Source organism: Telopea speciosissima, chromosome 5 (assembly GCF_018873765.1).
Source record: "Telopea speciosissima isolate NSW1024214 ecotype Mountain lineage chromosome 5, Tspe_v1, whole genome shotgun sequence".
Lineage (NCBI taxonomy): Eukaryota > Viridiplantae > Streptophyta > Magnoliopsida > Proteales > Proteaceae > Telopea > Telopea speciosissima.
In genome coordinates this window covers 53140091-53157116 of record NC_057920.1, presented here as the reverse complement: position 1 = coordinate 53157116, position 17026 = coordinate 53140091, and the positions used below count along the sequence as shown (strand labels likewise).

The window sequence follows — 17026 nt, the reverse complement described above, 5'->3', positions numbered from 1 at the left end:
AAGCTCTCCGTGGAGGAAGGCATTCTTCACATCCGACTATTGTAAATCCCACCCCAAATTTATTGCACAAAATAATAGCACTCTGACAATGTTTAGTTTTGCAACAGGTGCAAAGGTCTCCAGATAGTCAATCCCATATGTCTAAACGAACCCATTTGCCATTAGCCGTGCCTAATATCGATCCACAGTGCCATCTACCTTTTGTTTTACCACAAACACCCATTTACATCCAACTGGTCTTTTCCCTAGAGGAAGAACCACAAGATCCCATGTATCAATTTTTTGTAAGGCTCTCATTTCTTCCATCATTGTTGCCTTCCACTTTCCATCTGTAAGAGCTTCCTACCAATTCTGGGGAATACAAACAGAAGAAAGAGAAGAAACAAATGCACGAAAGGATGGAGAAAGGGAATTATAGGAGATAACATGAGATATAGGATGTTGAGTACAACTGTACAAGTCCTAGTACCTTTGCGAAGAGCAATAGGTAACTCAAGAGAAGGGATTTTACCTGGAGTAGGAGGATGATCCAGATCCAGAGTCGGCAACTGAATGGGCACTGGTGTTGCAGTGGATGGAAGTTGCTTGTTTTTGGAACATCCTCTCTGATATGTTTTGAGATCGGAGTCATTAATTCTCCTCTGAAATTCTCCAATGGTTTTCTGGACTAGAGTGAGCTCCCCATGAATAGGAACTGCATTATTACCATTATCCAAGGTCTCCCCCCATGTGGGATCCTCTCCGTTAAATGGCATGTAAGGAATAAGAGTGGGTTCAGGCTAGTTATACACTGGTACCTTAAGAGGGGCCCCAAGAGTTAACACATCTTCACTGGAATTCTCCCCCTGAAGAGGTGTAGTGGGATAATAGGAAAGAGTTTCATGGAAAATAACATCCAAATACACCACCGTACGACAGGTGGGTGGATAGTAACATTTATAACCCTTCTGGGAGGGAGAATAACCCAAGAAAATGCAACGAAGGCCACAGTGCTCAAGTTTACCAGGGGACCAAGTATCCCGAGCATAACAAACACAGCCAAAAACTTTAGGGGGAACAACATAGGCTGAGGAGCCATGTAAAAGGTCAGCTGGGGTACGCGAGTCAAGAACTCAGGTAAGCATCCTATTAATGAGGTAGGTTGCAGTAAGAACAGCATCCCCCCAATATTGGGGGGGGGGGAACATTACAGGCAAACATAAGAGCCTGAGCCATCTCTAAGAGGTGGCGGTTTTTCTTTCAGCTACTCCATCCTGGGTAGGTGTATCAACACAATTGGTCTGGTGGAGTATCCCATGGGCAATAAGGTATTTTGGAACTGACTTTCCATATACTCTTTGCCATTGTCACTCCTAAAAATTTTGAAAGTGGCATTGAATTGGGTCTGAACCAACTTGTGAAAATGTTGTAAACATAAGAAAACATCACTTTTTTCATGCATCAAATACACCCATGTACTCCTGGAGTGACAGTTAATGAAGGAAACAAACCAACGATGGCCAGAAAGAGAAGGCTTCCGACTAGGACCCCCCACACACCAGTATGAACCATATTAAAAAGGGAAAGACTTCTTTTTTTAGAAATAGAATAAGTGGAATGAGTCAGTTTGGCCAGAACACAAGCCTCCCAAAAAAAAATCATCTTTATTATATTGCTCAACTAATGTTGGAAATAAATGAGATAAAGTTTCTAAGGGCGGTGACCTAATAGATTATGCCATTGTTGGAGTTCAGAAGAGACTAATGAATTATGATGAATGGGAGATGGTAATGTTAGTGGAGGAGGACAACCATCATCAAGTAGATACAATCCACCATGCATTTTAGCACATCCAATCATCGCCCCCGTTGCCAGATCCTAAAAAACACAGTGGGAAGGAAAAAAGTCATTTACAATTCAAGTCACGAGTAAGAATACTAATGGACACAGAAGATTAGTAGTAAAGTTAGGTAAATGTAAAATAGAGGATAAAGTGAAAGAAGGGGAGCAACTGATAAAGCCTTTCCCAGAGATAGAGGAGAGAGAACCATCAGTTACCCGAACTTTGTCTTTCCCAAAAGTGGGTGAATAGTGATGAAAGAGGCTGGAGGATCCAGTCATATGATCAGTGGCACCGAAGTCTATAATCCAAGGAGTGGAGACTATCAATGCACAATGACCAGCACACGAAATACCTGAATGGGAAAAATTGGAACCTAAAGTGGTGGAATGATTAGCAGGAGTCGATTAGATGTAGCAGAAGCCTATAACATACGATGAAATGCCTGAAGTTCATCCAGGGAGAGACCAGTGTCAATAGTAGGAGCTGTGGTAACAGTCTCAGTATGATTGGCTTTGTTTTTCGACTTCCCACGAGCAACACGCTTAGCCTCAAAATCAGCCGGATTACTTTAAAGCTTCCAACAAGTGGCTTTGGGGTAATAGGGTTTATTACAGTGTTCACACTTCACAGTCCCTTTAGAAAAATCACTAGGAGCAGCAGTGGCAGCAGTCGGTAGAGCAGATCAGTCAGTAGTGGGAGTATGTAACATTGCTGCCCTACGATTTTCTTCAAAAAGAACTAAGGCATAGGACTGCTCCAAGGTAGGAAATGGAACTTAGCCCAAAACTTGAACTCGAATCTGGTCATATTCAACATTTAACTCGGCCAGAAAATTATAAACCCTGATTTTATCCGCATGCTTCCGATAGGCAGCAATTTCGGTTGCAATGGTTGGCTGATATTCAGAGTAATGGTCTAATTGCTGCCATAAACTACGCATGACAGCATAGTATTGGAAATAGGAGATCCTTCTGGGTCATGTCATGAAGTTTTTTCACCTATGCATCATTGCCGAGTTGTCCATAGGTTTCCTTTGCGGTAGACCATATTTGAGAAGCAGTCTCCAATAATAGATAGCCACCGGCAAGATCAGATTGCATAGAACCAAGTAAATATGACATAACCAGTGAATCATTGGAGATCCAGCGATCTTGGGCTGAACCAGGTGCAATCAGTTTCTCAGTGGTACCAGTAATGTGTCCAGTAAGCCCTCAACCAACAATAGCAAGGTATGTAGACCTGGACCACATCAAATAATTGGATCCATCCAATTTTATTGAATTAACAGCAAAGGGAAATGTAGTCATTAAGACCTTGTCCATCAGAACCAGAGTTGGCAGAAGAGAAGTCAAAGCCAGTCATGATGTCAAGAGAAATCGAGTCAGATGAATATGGGAGCAATTCTCACAAACCAACCGGCAGATGAATATAACCTTCAAATATCAGCTCAAGAAAATAAGCCACTAAGGAGATCGATACATGTTAGAGTTTTGCCAAAAAAAACCCAAATCGCAAGAGGCTGCCGATGTAAGAAAACAACCAAAAAAGGTGCAATAGGGCCAACAATCAGATCGAGTTTTCCAGAGATGATGGTGAGACACTCCTCCAAATATCAGCAACAACAGATGCCCAGAAACCCTAGATCGCTATTGTCAAGGTTTAGAAAAAAAAAACCCTAAAATTGGTTGATATCGATAGAGGGAAGAGGTTGTAAGATAGAAGCTTGTCCAAGAAATCCCTGCTGGTCATGATCTTCTAAGAAAGGAGAATTGATCCTCACTGATAGAGAGGGAATCAATCCCTAAATTGAAGCTTCAAAAAATGGCAGGTAGGAAGTGGCACAGCTGCTATCGATCCTGAATTAGATCATCAATGAATGAGGTATTGAGGGACAGCAACTAGATTCATGGATCACCTCATTAGTGCTGCCCTGCAACAATGAACGAAACTAGAAAGAGAATAGGAAAGATGGAAGAAGAAAGAAGAAGTGGGGAAAAAAAAAGAGAGGGATTTGAACTCCACTCAAAAATTTCACTTCGAATCCCGGACTTCAACATCCTGCTGCTCATGGTGTTTCACGATCAGTATTTGAAATGAACGGAGAAGTGGTGGAACGTGCGGAACCACATATTGGATCACTCTCAAACATGCTCTAATACCATGTTAACAGGAGAGAATTAGAGCTCAATGCTTGGATTTGTTAATGAACACCCAAGCCTCTTTATTTATAATAGAAGAAGGGAGAGAGAAGTTACATAATTGCTCCCACATAGCTGACTCTATTTAATTAGAGTTGATTATAGTGGAAAATATATAGAAAGACAATATACCCCACCGGTTCACTATTAAAATATTTTAACAGATAGGATAAAGAAGAGCTTCTAGAACAGTCCACTATGCATTCACAAATAGGTACATCACTCATCCCAAGACTCGTGTAGACCAAAATATGCCCTTTTCTGTGTTTTTCCTGCATTAGGAAGAGCTTCTCTTCTTGTTCTCAGATGCCACATAAGAAGCTTTCCTTTGAATTTTTAATTGTTGTAATATGTGTGTGTGTGTGTGTTAATTTGCATAAATGAAGACACTAGATGTAAAGTAGAAACCTCCATTACATACATAGTTCGAGAACTCGATTTTCTGTGAGGTCGAGACGAGACGTAATACAAGTTTAAAAAATGCAATATCTCGGTCAAGATCTCGGGTAACTTAAGATCTCAACCTGAGATCTCGGGTCAACCCAGATCTCGACCCATCTTATGTTATAAAAGTGCCATATCTCAAGCTGTCTCGAGATATCACGAACGAGAGGCTGTTCCACTTCTACTGAGTCTGCCATTTTGGTATACAGACACCTATCTATGCAAACCTTGGTATACAAACACAGGACAGACACTTATTTATGCCTAATATCATTTAAGTAAATGTTTTTGTATTTCATTTACTTAAGATATTATTCATAAATAAGCAAATACCCCCTAATTGAATCTAATAAAAATAGTTAAAAAATCAAATTCCAAAAGGAAAAAAAATTCAACCCCCCCCCAATTCAAGAACAAAAACTGGATTTTCGGCGGTAGATGCAATTTTCAACTTTCTAATGCTGCGGTTTTTTTTCTCAAATTTAAAATTTTCATAAATTTTAATATGGTAAAACATTGCTAAAATCAAAAGTGCAGTAAAATATTCATTTATTTTGATGTCCAAAAAAATATTTTCATTCAGAGCGATTTTGACAGCACTCGCGCACACGAAATTAAGTTTGACCGGTACATAATTCCTTCAATATAAATCAGATTTAAGCAATCTTGGACTTGTTGGAAAGCTTTCATAATTTGGTGTGCGCGAGTGCTGTCAAAATCACTCTAAATGAAATAATTTTTTGGACATCAAAACAAATGAATATTTTACCGCACTTTTTTAGCAATGTTTTACCATATTAAGATTTATGGAATTTTTAGATTTGAAAAAAAAAAACCTAACATTAGAAAGTTGAAAATTGCATCCACCGCCAAAAATCCAATTTTTTGTTCTTGAACTGGGGGTTGACTTTTTTTCTTTTTGGAATTTGACTTTTTTACTATTTTTATTGGATTCAAATAGGGGGTATTTTCTTATTTATGATTAATATCTTAAGTAAATGAAATACAAATACAAAAACATTTACTTAAATGAAGTTAGGCATAAATAAGTGTTGGAAGAATCGTGGGTAGAAAGAGAGAATGAGAGAATGGAATAATAATAATAATGTTATATTTCATTGATAGGTAAGCCCCTCTATTATAGGGGAAAGTTACAAAGGACTGAACTAGGCGATGTGGGACTAAACTCACATAGCCAACTGTAGACATAATTACCCCTAACTAGATGACTCTATAAGAGCAGCCACTTAAACCTAATAACATAGGAATAAAACTACCCCAAAAGGACCAGAATACCACCACGGTATTCTGGATTACATATTCCAACACTCTCCCTCAAGCTGGATTATACAAAGAAGAGAAGAAGGAAAATCCAGATTGAACTAAATAAAAAAAGAACTCCATAATAATGCTAACAATAAGTATTTGTCATGATTTTTGGCATAAGTAACTGTCTGTACTGGTTTCCCACTAAGTGAAACTCCTATTTGGATTTTGTTTTTGCAAAATCTGATAGTGTCATTGTGTTTAAATGGCCTAAAATAGGATGAGTACCAAGTTTCAAACCCCAACTAGGTCTAAAACCCACCGAAACCAGGTTTCGAGTTGAAAAAAAGAAAAATGCACCAACTCGATCGAGATCTCGAGATCTCGGTTTTTCCCAAGGTCGAGTTAGGGTCAAGTTCCGAGTTTTAGTACCTTGATCACATATCAACTTATCTTTGAGAAACACAACTATCAATCTATATCATCCAGATGTTTCCACTCCTCTGAACTAACCTCTTCTCCCCCTCCACAAAAAAAAAAAAAGAACCATTCAACCACTGCCAAATTGACAATGAAATGAAGGTTAGGATGTCATCTAATGAAATATCTTATTTGGTTATATATGATCGTCCAATATATGAATAGTATAATCTGTAACCCACAAAACAGAAAGCTTCACATTTGGACGATACAGTTGATGACCTCAAAACCATTTTGCCCTAGATGGACCACTGGGAAGCCAAGAAAAATTGGACTACAATTGATCTAAACCGTGTGGACCTTTGTCTGCGGCCAATCCAAGGGTGACAAAACTTTGATGTTCAGTATTCATCACTAATTCCTAACCATGTCTAATGATTCTGCAGGTCTGTAGAAGGATTCTAGAGTAACAACCCAAGATACTCATTCTCAAGGAACTTGTATGAGAACTTCCCAAAAGTTCTCTTTCGACTGCATGAAATTATGATACTTCAGCATTTAAAAAAAATATTTGGGACTTGAGAATACCATAAAATCATCAATCTATTTTGAAAATATGAAGGCTGATGCAATCCTTTCTGAAAAATTGAAAGCATAAACACCATCTTAGGCTGAACCCTGGAATTAACCAAATACATCAATTCTACCTTTTCCTATAAATTAAGATATCTAATCTATTTAAGATAATCAAAAACTTATGATTTTGGATGACAAACGCAATTGCAAAGGATCCAAAGTTATTGGTTCCCATCAACAACGAGAAAAACTCATGAAAGCCGATTGCCATGAGGCCCTTTTTTTCAAATTTTCATTATGATATTCCCGGAGCCTACAATGACACTCATCACGACATACACCAAATAGTCCCTAAGAGATCTAACTCTATTCAGAAATTTAATATAGGCAGTTTGCATAAAGGTGAGACAGTACCCACAAAAAAAAGGGTGGGGGGGATTGGTAATGTGGATTAAGCAACATAATATGTCGATTAAGCGTTTAACAACACTAGCGTCAGCAATCTGAGAGCCCACTAAGACCAAAAAGTAAAGAAAGGAGGAACGAAGAAAATGTTAAACCAGTGGAACTTGATTCATTAGTAGTACCCATGAATGTGTTCGACAAATTGTTAGGCTGAGAAGGGCGTACCTTGAAAGGGGACCGAAGGAGAGAGGACAAGCCTGATCGTAGGTGGATGTGGGTGCGAAGGTGGAGGAGCTCGCCCAATCGGAGAGCAGCTGCCGTGGTTATGAGGTGGGCGGGAGTGGGTTGCCCTATAGGTATGGGGAACCAGGAAGGCTGAGGCACAATTCCCATTTCTTTTTTTTTTTTTTTTTTTTTTGGTAAGACCCATTTCTTCGTTTATGTGCAGGGGAACGCGAAAAGAGAGAAGTGACTAGAGAGCAAGATCATAACCTTATCTGCCCATTGGCCCACGCAAGTTTCGTAATCTCGGTATCGGGTGGATCGGATCAGATCGGCCAATACGAATTGGAATCACCCAAATTGGGGCAAATATGACACTTTTGTCCCTTTTTTTTATAATAAAAAAGATCTGGATTGGATTGGTTTCAGGATCGGTCTCGGCCGATACCGATCCGATCCAAGATTACGAACTATGAGCCCACGTGAGATTGTGAGAAGTAATGGTTCTCTTTTTCTCGCTCGTTAGACTAGTGAAAGAAAATGCTTTAGCTTTATGTCGGATCTTTATTCTCACGAGTGGGCAGTGTCTCACTTGTGCATCCAACGGAAAGTACATCTTTTCTACCAAAAAAAAAAGAAAATGCACCCTTAAAGTTTATCCTCTTAGTCCCACGACCATCGTGCACCGCACTTGAGAGGATAAAAATTATTGTACGCCCTGACTAGGGAAAAGGTTGGCACACTGTCAGTGTACCATAAACTAGCATCCAATGTGTCTCTCTTTTTCCTCTAAAATAACTCCATTGCCCCTCCTGTACGATATCTCATCATGTGCCCTCATTGTTGCTCGATGTGCCTATCCTTCTTCTAGTTAATATTGGGCTTGCATAATGAATCCATAAATTATTATTAATTTTTCTCAAAAATAAGATAAAAATACAAATCATCCCAAAGAGAATGGTGTGGTGTTAATATATGGACGGATTTTCTTATTGACACCCCTTGAGGTGTCAAATAATGTGTAAGATTTTTTTTTTGCCAAGTGTATTAAACTGGGCAAAAAGGTTGGGCACACCACCAATGTACCGTAAATTAGCATTCATTGTGTCTCTCTTTTTCCTTTGAAATTACCCCATTGCCCCTCATATATTATACTCATCTCATGCCCCCTTGTTGTCGCCCGCTAGCTTACCACACACAGGCGGTGTGCCTATCCCTCTCCTGGTTAATATTGGGTTTGCAAAATGAATCCGTAATTATTATTAAATTTTTCTCAAAACAAAATAAAAATGCAAATCATTCCAAAAAGAACGGTGAATTGTTATAATATATATATATACCAAAAATAAATAAAGAGGTGTTAATATATATAGGGGTTTTCTTATTGACACCCCTTGAGGTGTCAAATAATGTGTAACATTTTATTTTTTTTGCCCTTTCAAGATTACACAAATTTTTACCAATAAGGGTAAATATTGTCATTTCACATGTGTTAAATATTACCAATAAGGGTAAATAATGACATAATAACATGTCACTTTTAAATAATTTTTGAAACCCTCTATAGGTGTATTTAGAACTTAAGACCTTTTTTTTAATTGTCCCTTGTTTTATTTTCAAAATTTTTTTAAATTACGGGTGTAAAAGGATTTGAAAAAATATCATCCCCCTCCCCTCTAAGTTTCCTTAATATCAATCCAATACTCAAATTTTGAAAATTGATAATGCCTTCTCCAACTTTTTAAAGATTCTACCAACTTAACCTTAACTGTTAAAAAACGTCATTAAATGATGATGTGGCATGTCCAATATTTTTAAAACCCCAAATTACTTTTAATATAATTTAATTTCAATTTTACCCTTTCTATTCCAATAACCCCTCTTTCATCTTTTTTCCCCCAAAACCCCTTTTTCTCCTCTTCATCTCTACGTTTCTTCCACCAGCCACCCCTTTTCTAGTTTTTATCATCCTAAGCTTTTGTACGAATGTCTTCCCACAGACCCACCATTCCATAAACCTGCAACTGCTTCAGATTCGAAAATAGATTTCAGTCTCGTAGAGCAATCCATGTGTAAAACCAGCAGTGGCAGCAAACTTCTCACCACCCCCACATCAATGCACCCCTCTCTCTCTCGAACTTTACCTTTTCCGTTTTAAATCCTTCGCCGGCTTGAGGTTGCAGTTGGGTAGCTTCTCAAATCTCTTCTCTCTTTTTTTCTTTTTTCTAACCTAAAACTGATTAGGCCATACCAAACCCATCTATTGCCATCTCAGAAAAGAGTTCAAAGCTCTATATATGAGCATGTAAAACAGTAATCACTATTGAAAAGAAACAGAAACAAAAGAACAAACTAGGCCTACAGAGAACAGGTCCACACAAGGTGCGAGCTAAAAGTAAATCGTTTGTTTGCTACTGCTGGCATCTACATTATAGGTTCAATTTTGTTTCCTGCACCCAAATCAGCAACACCAACTCACTTCACTTGGTTAGCATCATCCTCACAAACTCTTGGTAATCGACCTGGCCATCACCGTCCACATCTGCTTCTCAGATCATCTCGTCCACTTCCTCATCTGTCTATTTCTCTTCCAGATTTGTCATTACATGCCGCAGCTCTGCAGCTGAGATGTAACCATTTTGGTTTTTGTCAAACACCATGAAGGCTTCCTTCAATTCTTCCTCAGAATCAGTCTCCTTCATTTTCCGTGCCATCAAATTCAAGAACTCAGGGAAATCAATTGTTCCGTTTTTATCACATCAACCTCATTAATCATATCCTGGAGGTCAGCTTCAGTTGGATTTTGCCCCAATGATCTCATCACAGTACCCAACTCTTTGGTGGTGATGCAACCATCTCCATCCTTATCAAAGACGCTAAAAGCTTCCTTGAACTCCGAGATCTGCTCTTCTGTGAGTTGCTCTGTCATCGACGCTTCTTGTTTTATTAACTCAAACAACAAGAACGGAGAAAACCAAGACAAAGTGCGAGGTCTCCGCTCGATGTTTTGTTTCGTAATAACTCAGTAACTCGATCTCTTCTAGGGTTTTAAAGAGAAATCTCAAACAAAATTGATTTCATTCTTCGTTTCCTGAAATCAATCTAAAGACTGGGGAGATTAAAGGCTTTTTGATTTCACTGTCTAAGAGAGAAGTAGAAATGAGAAACCAGAGCAAATGTCTCAAAGCCGACTTGAAGATTCTCTAAAAATACGATTACATATCATCAGCTCAGCTCAAAATTTGGATTCCTGGTCTCGCCGGAGAACAAAAACTTAGATCAGAGACTCCATTAACGAGCTCAACCTCAGATCGCACAACTACGTTACATGAGTGAGAGAGAGAGAGAGAGAGGTAGACCAGTAAGGAGGGTGGAGGCGGTGGTGGATACAGCCGTGATGGTGACCGTGGCTACAAGAATAAGAAAGAAGAAAGAATTGAGGGTAGAGACGAGGGTAATATCCTCTTTTTATATGCTATTTTAACAAAATTAATCACTTAGGATACGGTTGATAGAATCTTAAAAAAATAAAGGAGGACATTATCATTTTTCAAAACTTGGGTATTAGATTGATATTAAGAAAACTTAGAGGGGGGGATGATATTTCCCCAAAGGATTTTCAAAAATTAATTGGAAGTGATATGTCCTCCAAATGGTGTCATAGTCATGCATATATTTCAATAACATATTGTGAGGACAGTGACATGGTGAGGGATCACTATGTGTCCTCCACCTCATCCCTCCTTAGGGAAAAAGTGAGACATGAAGAGAATGTATGTAGGAATCACCACTAGAGGAGGTCTAAGACCCGGAATTGTAAATGTATGACTCTCATGAATACGTCCTTCTGGGGAGAAATGGTCTGTTGGTCTGGGTATGGGTCAAGTTACGGTCCGGGAAAGGTATTAGGCACCCCAGTCTGCCCGGACTTACCGGTCTTTCTATTGCTAGGCATGGCAAGGGGTATAAAATGCTTTTGGATTGTAATGTAAAGTACAAGAAAGAACGAAAATAAGGAATGTGATAAACAAGAAAAGATGAGACGACATAGTCGGAGGTTTGGGTGCATGTCAAGGGTTGCTATATAGAAAAGTAAAATAAACTCTGCAAAGCCTATAATATATAGAAGATGACAATATCAGGACAAAATCGGGTATGTAAGCAATGCAGGGGTATGAAAAAAAACAATGGAAGTATAGTAAAGAGAGTGAAGCCTAGATTACATGCATGTTATGAAGAAAAACTTACACATGAGAACATAGAGAAACTCAAAATACATGGCATAATAGCGAAAACGCCCAAAGTTGAACTAAGGGTGCATGAGAAAGGTAGGGGGACTAGTAATACATGAAAACACATGTAAAATTCATGATATAAAACAAGGTATAGGGGAGTCTTAGACTATAGGGGATGGGGTCATGGATTAATACATGCACATGCAAGAAAACACAATAAAAAGAGGAAAGTGTGACTACCATCTAAAGAGATGGGATCACACGCCACCAAAGATGCAAAATAAATAAGTGAAATGAACAATAAAACTCGATTGGAACCCTCAAGAAAAGAAAAGAAAGATTACCTACCTAATTAGAAGAAAATCTAAAGCCAGAGATGTGGAGGCTTCCATTATGTGACTTAGGAAATTTGTACGGGAGCAAGTATCGCCATTTGTGGTGGCTTCTCTTGTCTCCTTGTATGCCATACTTCGTTGTTAAGTACCAAAATCACCGGGTAAATGACTCTAAGCTGTGATCTTGAAGCTTCAAGTGTGGATTATAGTACTCAAGAAGCAGGGAAGGCAATAGGATAAGGCCAAGTGGAGGGCCGAAGACCAAAGACTCCAAGCACTAGAGTAGGGTACCTGAACTTAGAGCAGGCAAGCACTAAACCATCAGGGAATTGAACTAGAGACCAGGGGTCCTCCTCAATGTGAGAAGGATTGTATTTATAGATGTAGAGGGGTGTGAGCACTCTCAAATTTGTGTAAGGATGCTCGGTTTGATCCAGATCATCGAAAGGGATTGTCTTTGCATCGACGATGGATGTTTGGTTAAGGTAAGGGCCAATGGGATGTGGGCCAGTGTTTAGTTGCCTTAGGGAATGTTTCTTAAGGCCTAAAGAAGCCAATATTCGCATCCAAGTTGCCAAAAATGAGTTTAGTCGCGAAAGGAATTGAAATCGGAGCTAAACATGGTAAGTTTGGGCTTCTCAGATTTACACAGATTCGATAGTGAACTGGGGTCGAGTCGATATCGAGAAGGGATAAGGTCGACATCGAGTGGCTGTCGATGAACAACACTCAACATCGAGGGAAATAGCTCGACTGTATAAAAATTCTGAATGTCGAGATAAGTTAGACAATAAGAATGCTCTGCTCGACCGTCAACAGTGATATATCGATGTCGATGGAAGGTGGGGTCGATGTCAACTCAGGGTCTTTCAATGTCGACCTGAACTTTGGTGTCAACATGGATGATTTGGGCTATTTGGGCCAAGGAAATCGACGATCGGTAAATGGATTTGGGTAGTACACACTAACACTACATCCACAGATACAATGGCTTTATGCCTTGGAGGATTCTCATCATCGTCATGAGAAACCTTCGGGGGGAAAGGACTAAATGAGGTGCCTACACACATATGAAATGATAATATTTTACCCTTATTGGAAAAAATTATGTGTCATGTTAAAAAGGTAAAAAAAAAAAAAAAAATAAGGATACAAAATATTTGACACCTTAAGGGGTGTCAATAAGAAAAGGGAGCTGGATGGGTATGCTAGTGGTATACTGTAAGCTAGCACCCATATCGCTAGCATACTTATGAGGACAATAATATGGTGGGGATTGCCGTGTGTCTTCCACCTCATCCCTCTTTGAGGAGAAAAGTTAATTGAATGTTGGAGTCAGCACCTAGAGGAGGGTCTAGGACCCATAATGTAAAGTTGACTCTCTTGTGATGCCCTTTGGGGACTAATCAGTCCATTGGTGTGGGTATGAGTCCAGGGAAGGTATTAGAATGCGTTTGGTTGTGTAAATTTCTGGATGTACCCACACCTTCAGATGTAACATCTATAGATCAAAGTATCTGTGGATGAACGAATCTGATAGAATAACTGTTTGGTTACCCTGATTCTGAAACTTGAATCTACCAGAATAACTGTTTGGTTACCCTGATTCTGAAACTTGAATCTACCAGAATAAGTGTTTGGTTACCCTGATTCTGAAACCTGAATCTACCCAAAATGTGATAAAATGCAATATGAAATAGATTATTTATACTTATTATTTTATAATTTAGTAATAATAAAATATGTTTGAAATAAAAATATAAATATTTAAAAATTTTAATATTTCTACTTAATAATTTAATTTTTGATAAATTACTTAATAATGTTATTATGTGTGCACATTTCCTTCCATGCTACCTCTTTAATTAATTATATGAAAATTTAATTATATGATGCGTTGGTAGAATGATTTTAATTATATGATGCCTTGATTGAATATTTTTTTCGACAACAGAAGAGTTAAATAGAATTCAGTCAAACAAGTTGGTTCACATTTTTGTGTCACTTGATTCAAGTACATAAAACAAAAAAAAGAGGGTCTGACAATGCCACGTGATTTTGTCACATTCTTTTCCTTCCTCCCAAGATCTCGTCCTACTTGTTAATGTTTAGTTTTTTGATAACGTCCAGGATATCCTCCAAATCCTTTGTATGTTTTTGGGAAGCTGATATTTTTCCTTCGACAATGCCTTGCAGATAGTTTGTGTCAGGACTTGGTGTTGATGTGACAATTGTAAGATCTTCGGCGGTATTCCTTATTTGCTGGTTGAAGTTGAAGATTCTCCTTCATCTATAAATTTGAAATATCCACAACCTTCTCTTTTTTTCCTACAAACAAATAAATCAATACTATGTAATTAATTGAATGGGATGTAAACAAATTATACATTATGGTAAGCGTAGTCATACCGGGGTGGATAGTGGGCAACACCAAAAATCTCGTCATTCTCCAAGTCCTTGCTTGCACCTACGAACCTTGCATTGCCCTTGTCCACATGGGCAAATTCGTAAGTGGTCCACCCACATAAAAAAATCTTTGTGCACGCGGCATTTGTAGAATCGTCTTCCCGGGTTAGTTGTTGTATGCGATATCAATATTATACATTTACGATCATAATCCTCACAACTTGCCACATTATCCATCTACATTGAAAGACAAGGTAAGACCGACAAAAATCTCAAAAATAATGAAGGCAAAAGAAAATCCCCATACATGAGGCACACAATGAAATTGTCCCTACTAAGGGAATGGGGATGAAAAAAAGAATGAGAGGGGGGAAGGGAAGGTAGGTACGTCACTCGTCCTTTGAAGTATTAAAACTGTTCCAAAATCCACATATTCCTAGAGGGAATAGCAAATTCAATGCTTCAACAGCTCAATTATTCCTTGGTACTGATGAGTTTTTAAAACTTTCGAGGTGTAAATAATTAGATGGAACTTTGACCTCCTTGAGTTAAAAACAATTAACCATATTGAATTTTTTCTTCTCCCTGAAGTATTGGACATTTTCATAAGATGTCCAAAAAATAAAAAAATGACCATTATCTATCCATATATTGGACATCCATCTATTCATACAATCTCATAATTAAATAAACGTACACAAGTAAATCAATCTCATGCATTTTAGACATAGGGCTAAACAACTCATGGAAACACAAGATATCTCAACCCAAACATATTGATGAAAGCCAAATTAAACACTTCATGGGTATCTATAACCAAATAGAAATGTACACAAAAAAAGAGACACATCAGTTTTGTACCAAAAAAAAGAGAGATCAGTTTTAGAGCAAATTTGAAAAAAAAAATCCACAACTAAATAGTTTACAGCCTACTTTGTCCAGCATCTTAAACTGGCAAATACATGTCCAATACCGCCATCCTTTCTTCTTCATTTGCTTCCATTAATATGTTTGCTAAGGTCTTGTTGTCTTGAAAAAATCTTTTGGCAGCACATTTCTTGGTAAAATCTATGCCTGAAATTGCATTGATTGTAGCAAACAGATTGCTACAAAAATCAGCTTCTGGATCCTTCTTAATCATTTCCTTCATTGCTTCAGCTATTGCCTTTAAAGGACTAGCTACCTTATCAGTTCCCCCTTTTTTCTTCTTCGGTGGTTTACCACTTGTGGCATTTGAACGTGGCCTACGATCACTACGATTGCTACTTCCCACTGGAATTTCACTGGCATTTGGGTGGACATGACTGTCTTCAAAAGCATCAAAGTCCATGTTGTCTAAACCATCAATTGGCACAGAATCAATATTATCATCATGAAGTGCATCAAATGGGTGAAAAGAATCATTCCCCGTCGCAATCTCGTTCCCCATCCAAACTGCAACATCCAAATGCAGTTGAAGCACTCCATGTTCTCTCCAAAATTTTTCTTCCTTTTTCTGCTAAGAGACAATTGGGAGACAATGTTAATATAATATAATACAGTAGTTATGACCTCTGAATCATGCATAGGAAAATATGCATTACCTTAAATTCATTCCAGACATGTTGGGGTGCATCGAACTTATTGTCCACTGAGTTCTAACCCAACCCACTCTGCTTCTGTAGGTCACCTAATGCTTTAATCCTTGCTTTCCAAACTCTGTAATGATTTCTTAATTGTTCCACTTCATATGTCATGTTGCAACGTTCTTTTATGATTTTTGCAATATCCACCCATTGTTCTTTCTTCAAACCATTGTCTCCTGACCTCCCACTCTTATGTTGCTTTATTAGGCACTCTAGGAACAGATTGGATACATTAGTAGGCCAGGATGCCTGTGTCCTAGATTGGGAACCCAATTCCATTGAAGTCATATTTTACAATGCCTGTCTGATGGAAAAACTCAACATCATACAATACAACTATTTGAATTTATAAACAGTTTATCAAAATATATAAAACTGTTAATATGATACATCCATATAAACATAAAATAAATGATTAACATTCCACATCCACAAAAACACAATATTTGAATAATATCCAAAACATGTTCAAAAGTCCACAAACTTAATTAAAACCAAATTAAAGGAAATGAAAATGTCCAAAACATGTTCAAATATTTAAAATTAAGATTACATCATCCAAAAAAAACCCATGAAATAGTTCAATCGTCAACATTTGTCATATATTCATCATCATCATCTCCTACATTCCAACCAGCCCACATGTTGTCCGCCAACTCTTCTCGATATTCATCCCAATGATCAACACCAACAATAACCCCTTCAGCATCAATGGGAACAATATCATCATCACCATCTTCTTCCTCATCTGTTTCATCACTGCTATTAGAAGATTCATCATCGCTGCTCTCATTTTTTAAAAACTCCTCTTCTTCTTCAAGAGTATTTTGAGTAAAAATATGATTGTAAAGAAGAACACATGCTACTACAATCATTGCTTGCGTCTTAAAAGGATATTCTGCCTGATTTTTTAATATCTTGAATCATGACTTTAATAGAGCAAAGGCACGTTCAATTACATTGCGTAGCAAAGAATGACGCAAGTTAAACAATTCCTTTTTATCAGTTGGACGCATATTAGAGTTTCTCTACTCTTTCAGATGATACCGAACATTACGTTATGGCCTCAGGA

The 17026-nt window shown here is 38.1% G+C and overlaps 1 protein-coding gene and 1 pseudogene across 1 annotated transcript in view; both read right to left on the bottom strand.

Moving 5' to 3' along the window:
* LOC122661440 (RHOMBOID-like protein 10, chloroplastic) overlaps nucleotides 1–7524 on the bottom strand; it is a 69294-nt gene extending 61770 nt beyond the window's left edge. Inside the window, exon 1 of the mRNA XM_043856821.1 lies at nucleotides 7357–7524. Within this exon, the coding sequence (XP_043712756.1) occupies nucleotides 7357–7524 (168 nt within the window). The remainder of the gene's footprint in view (nucleotides 1–7356) is intronic.
* A 2287-nt stretch (nucleotides 7525–9811) lies between these two features.
* Nucleotides 9812–10372, bottom strand: LOC122661439 (annotated as a pseudogene).
* Between the last annotated feature and the right edge of the window lie 6654 nt (nucleotides 10373–17026).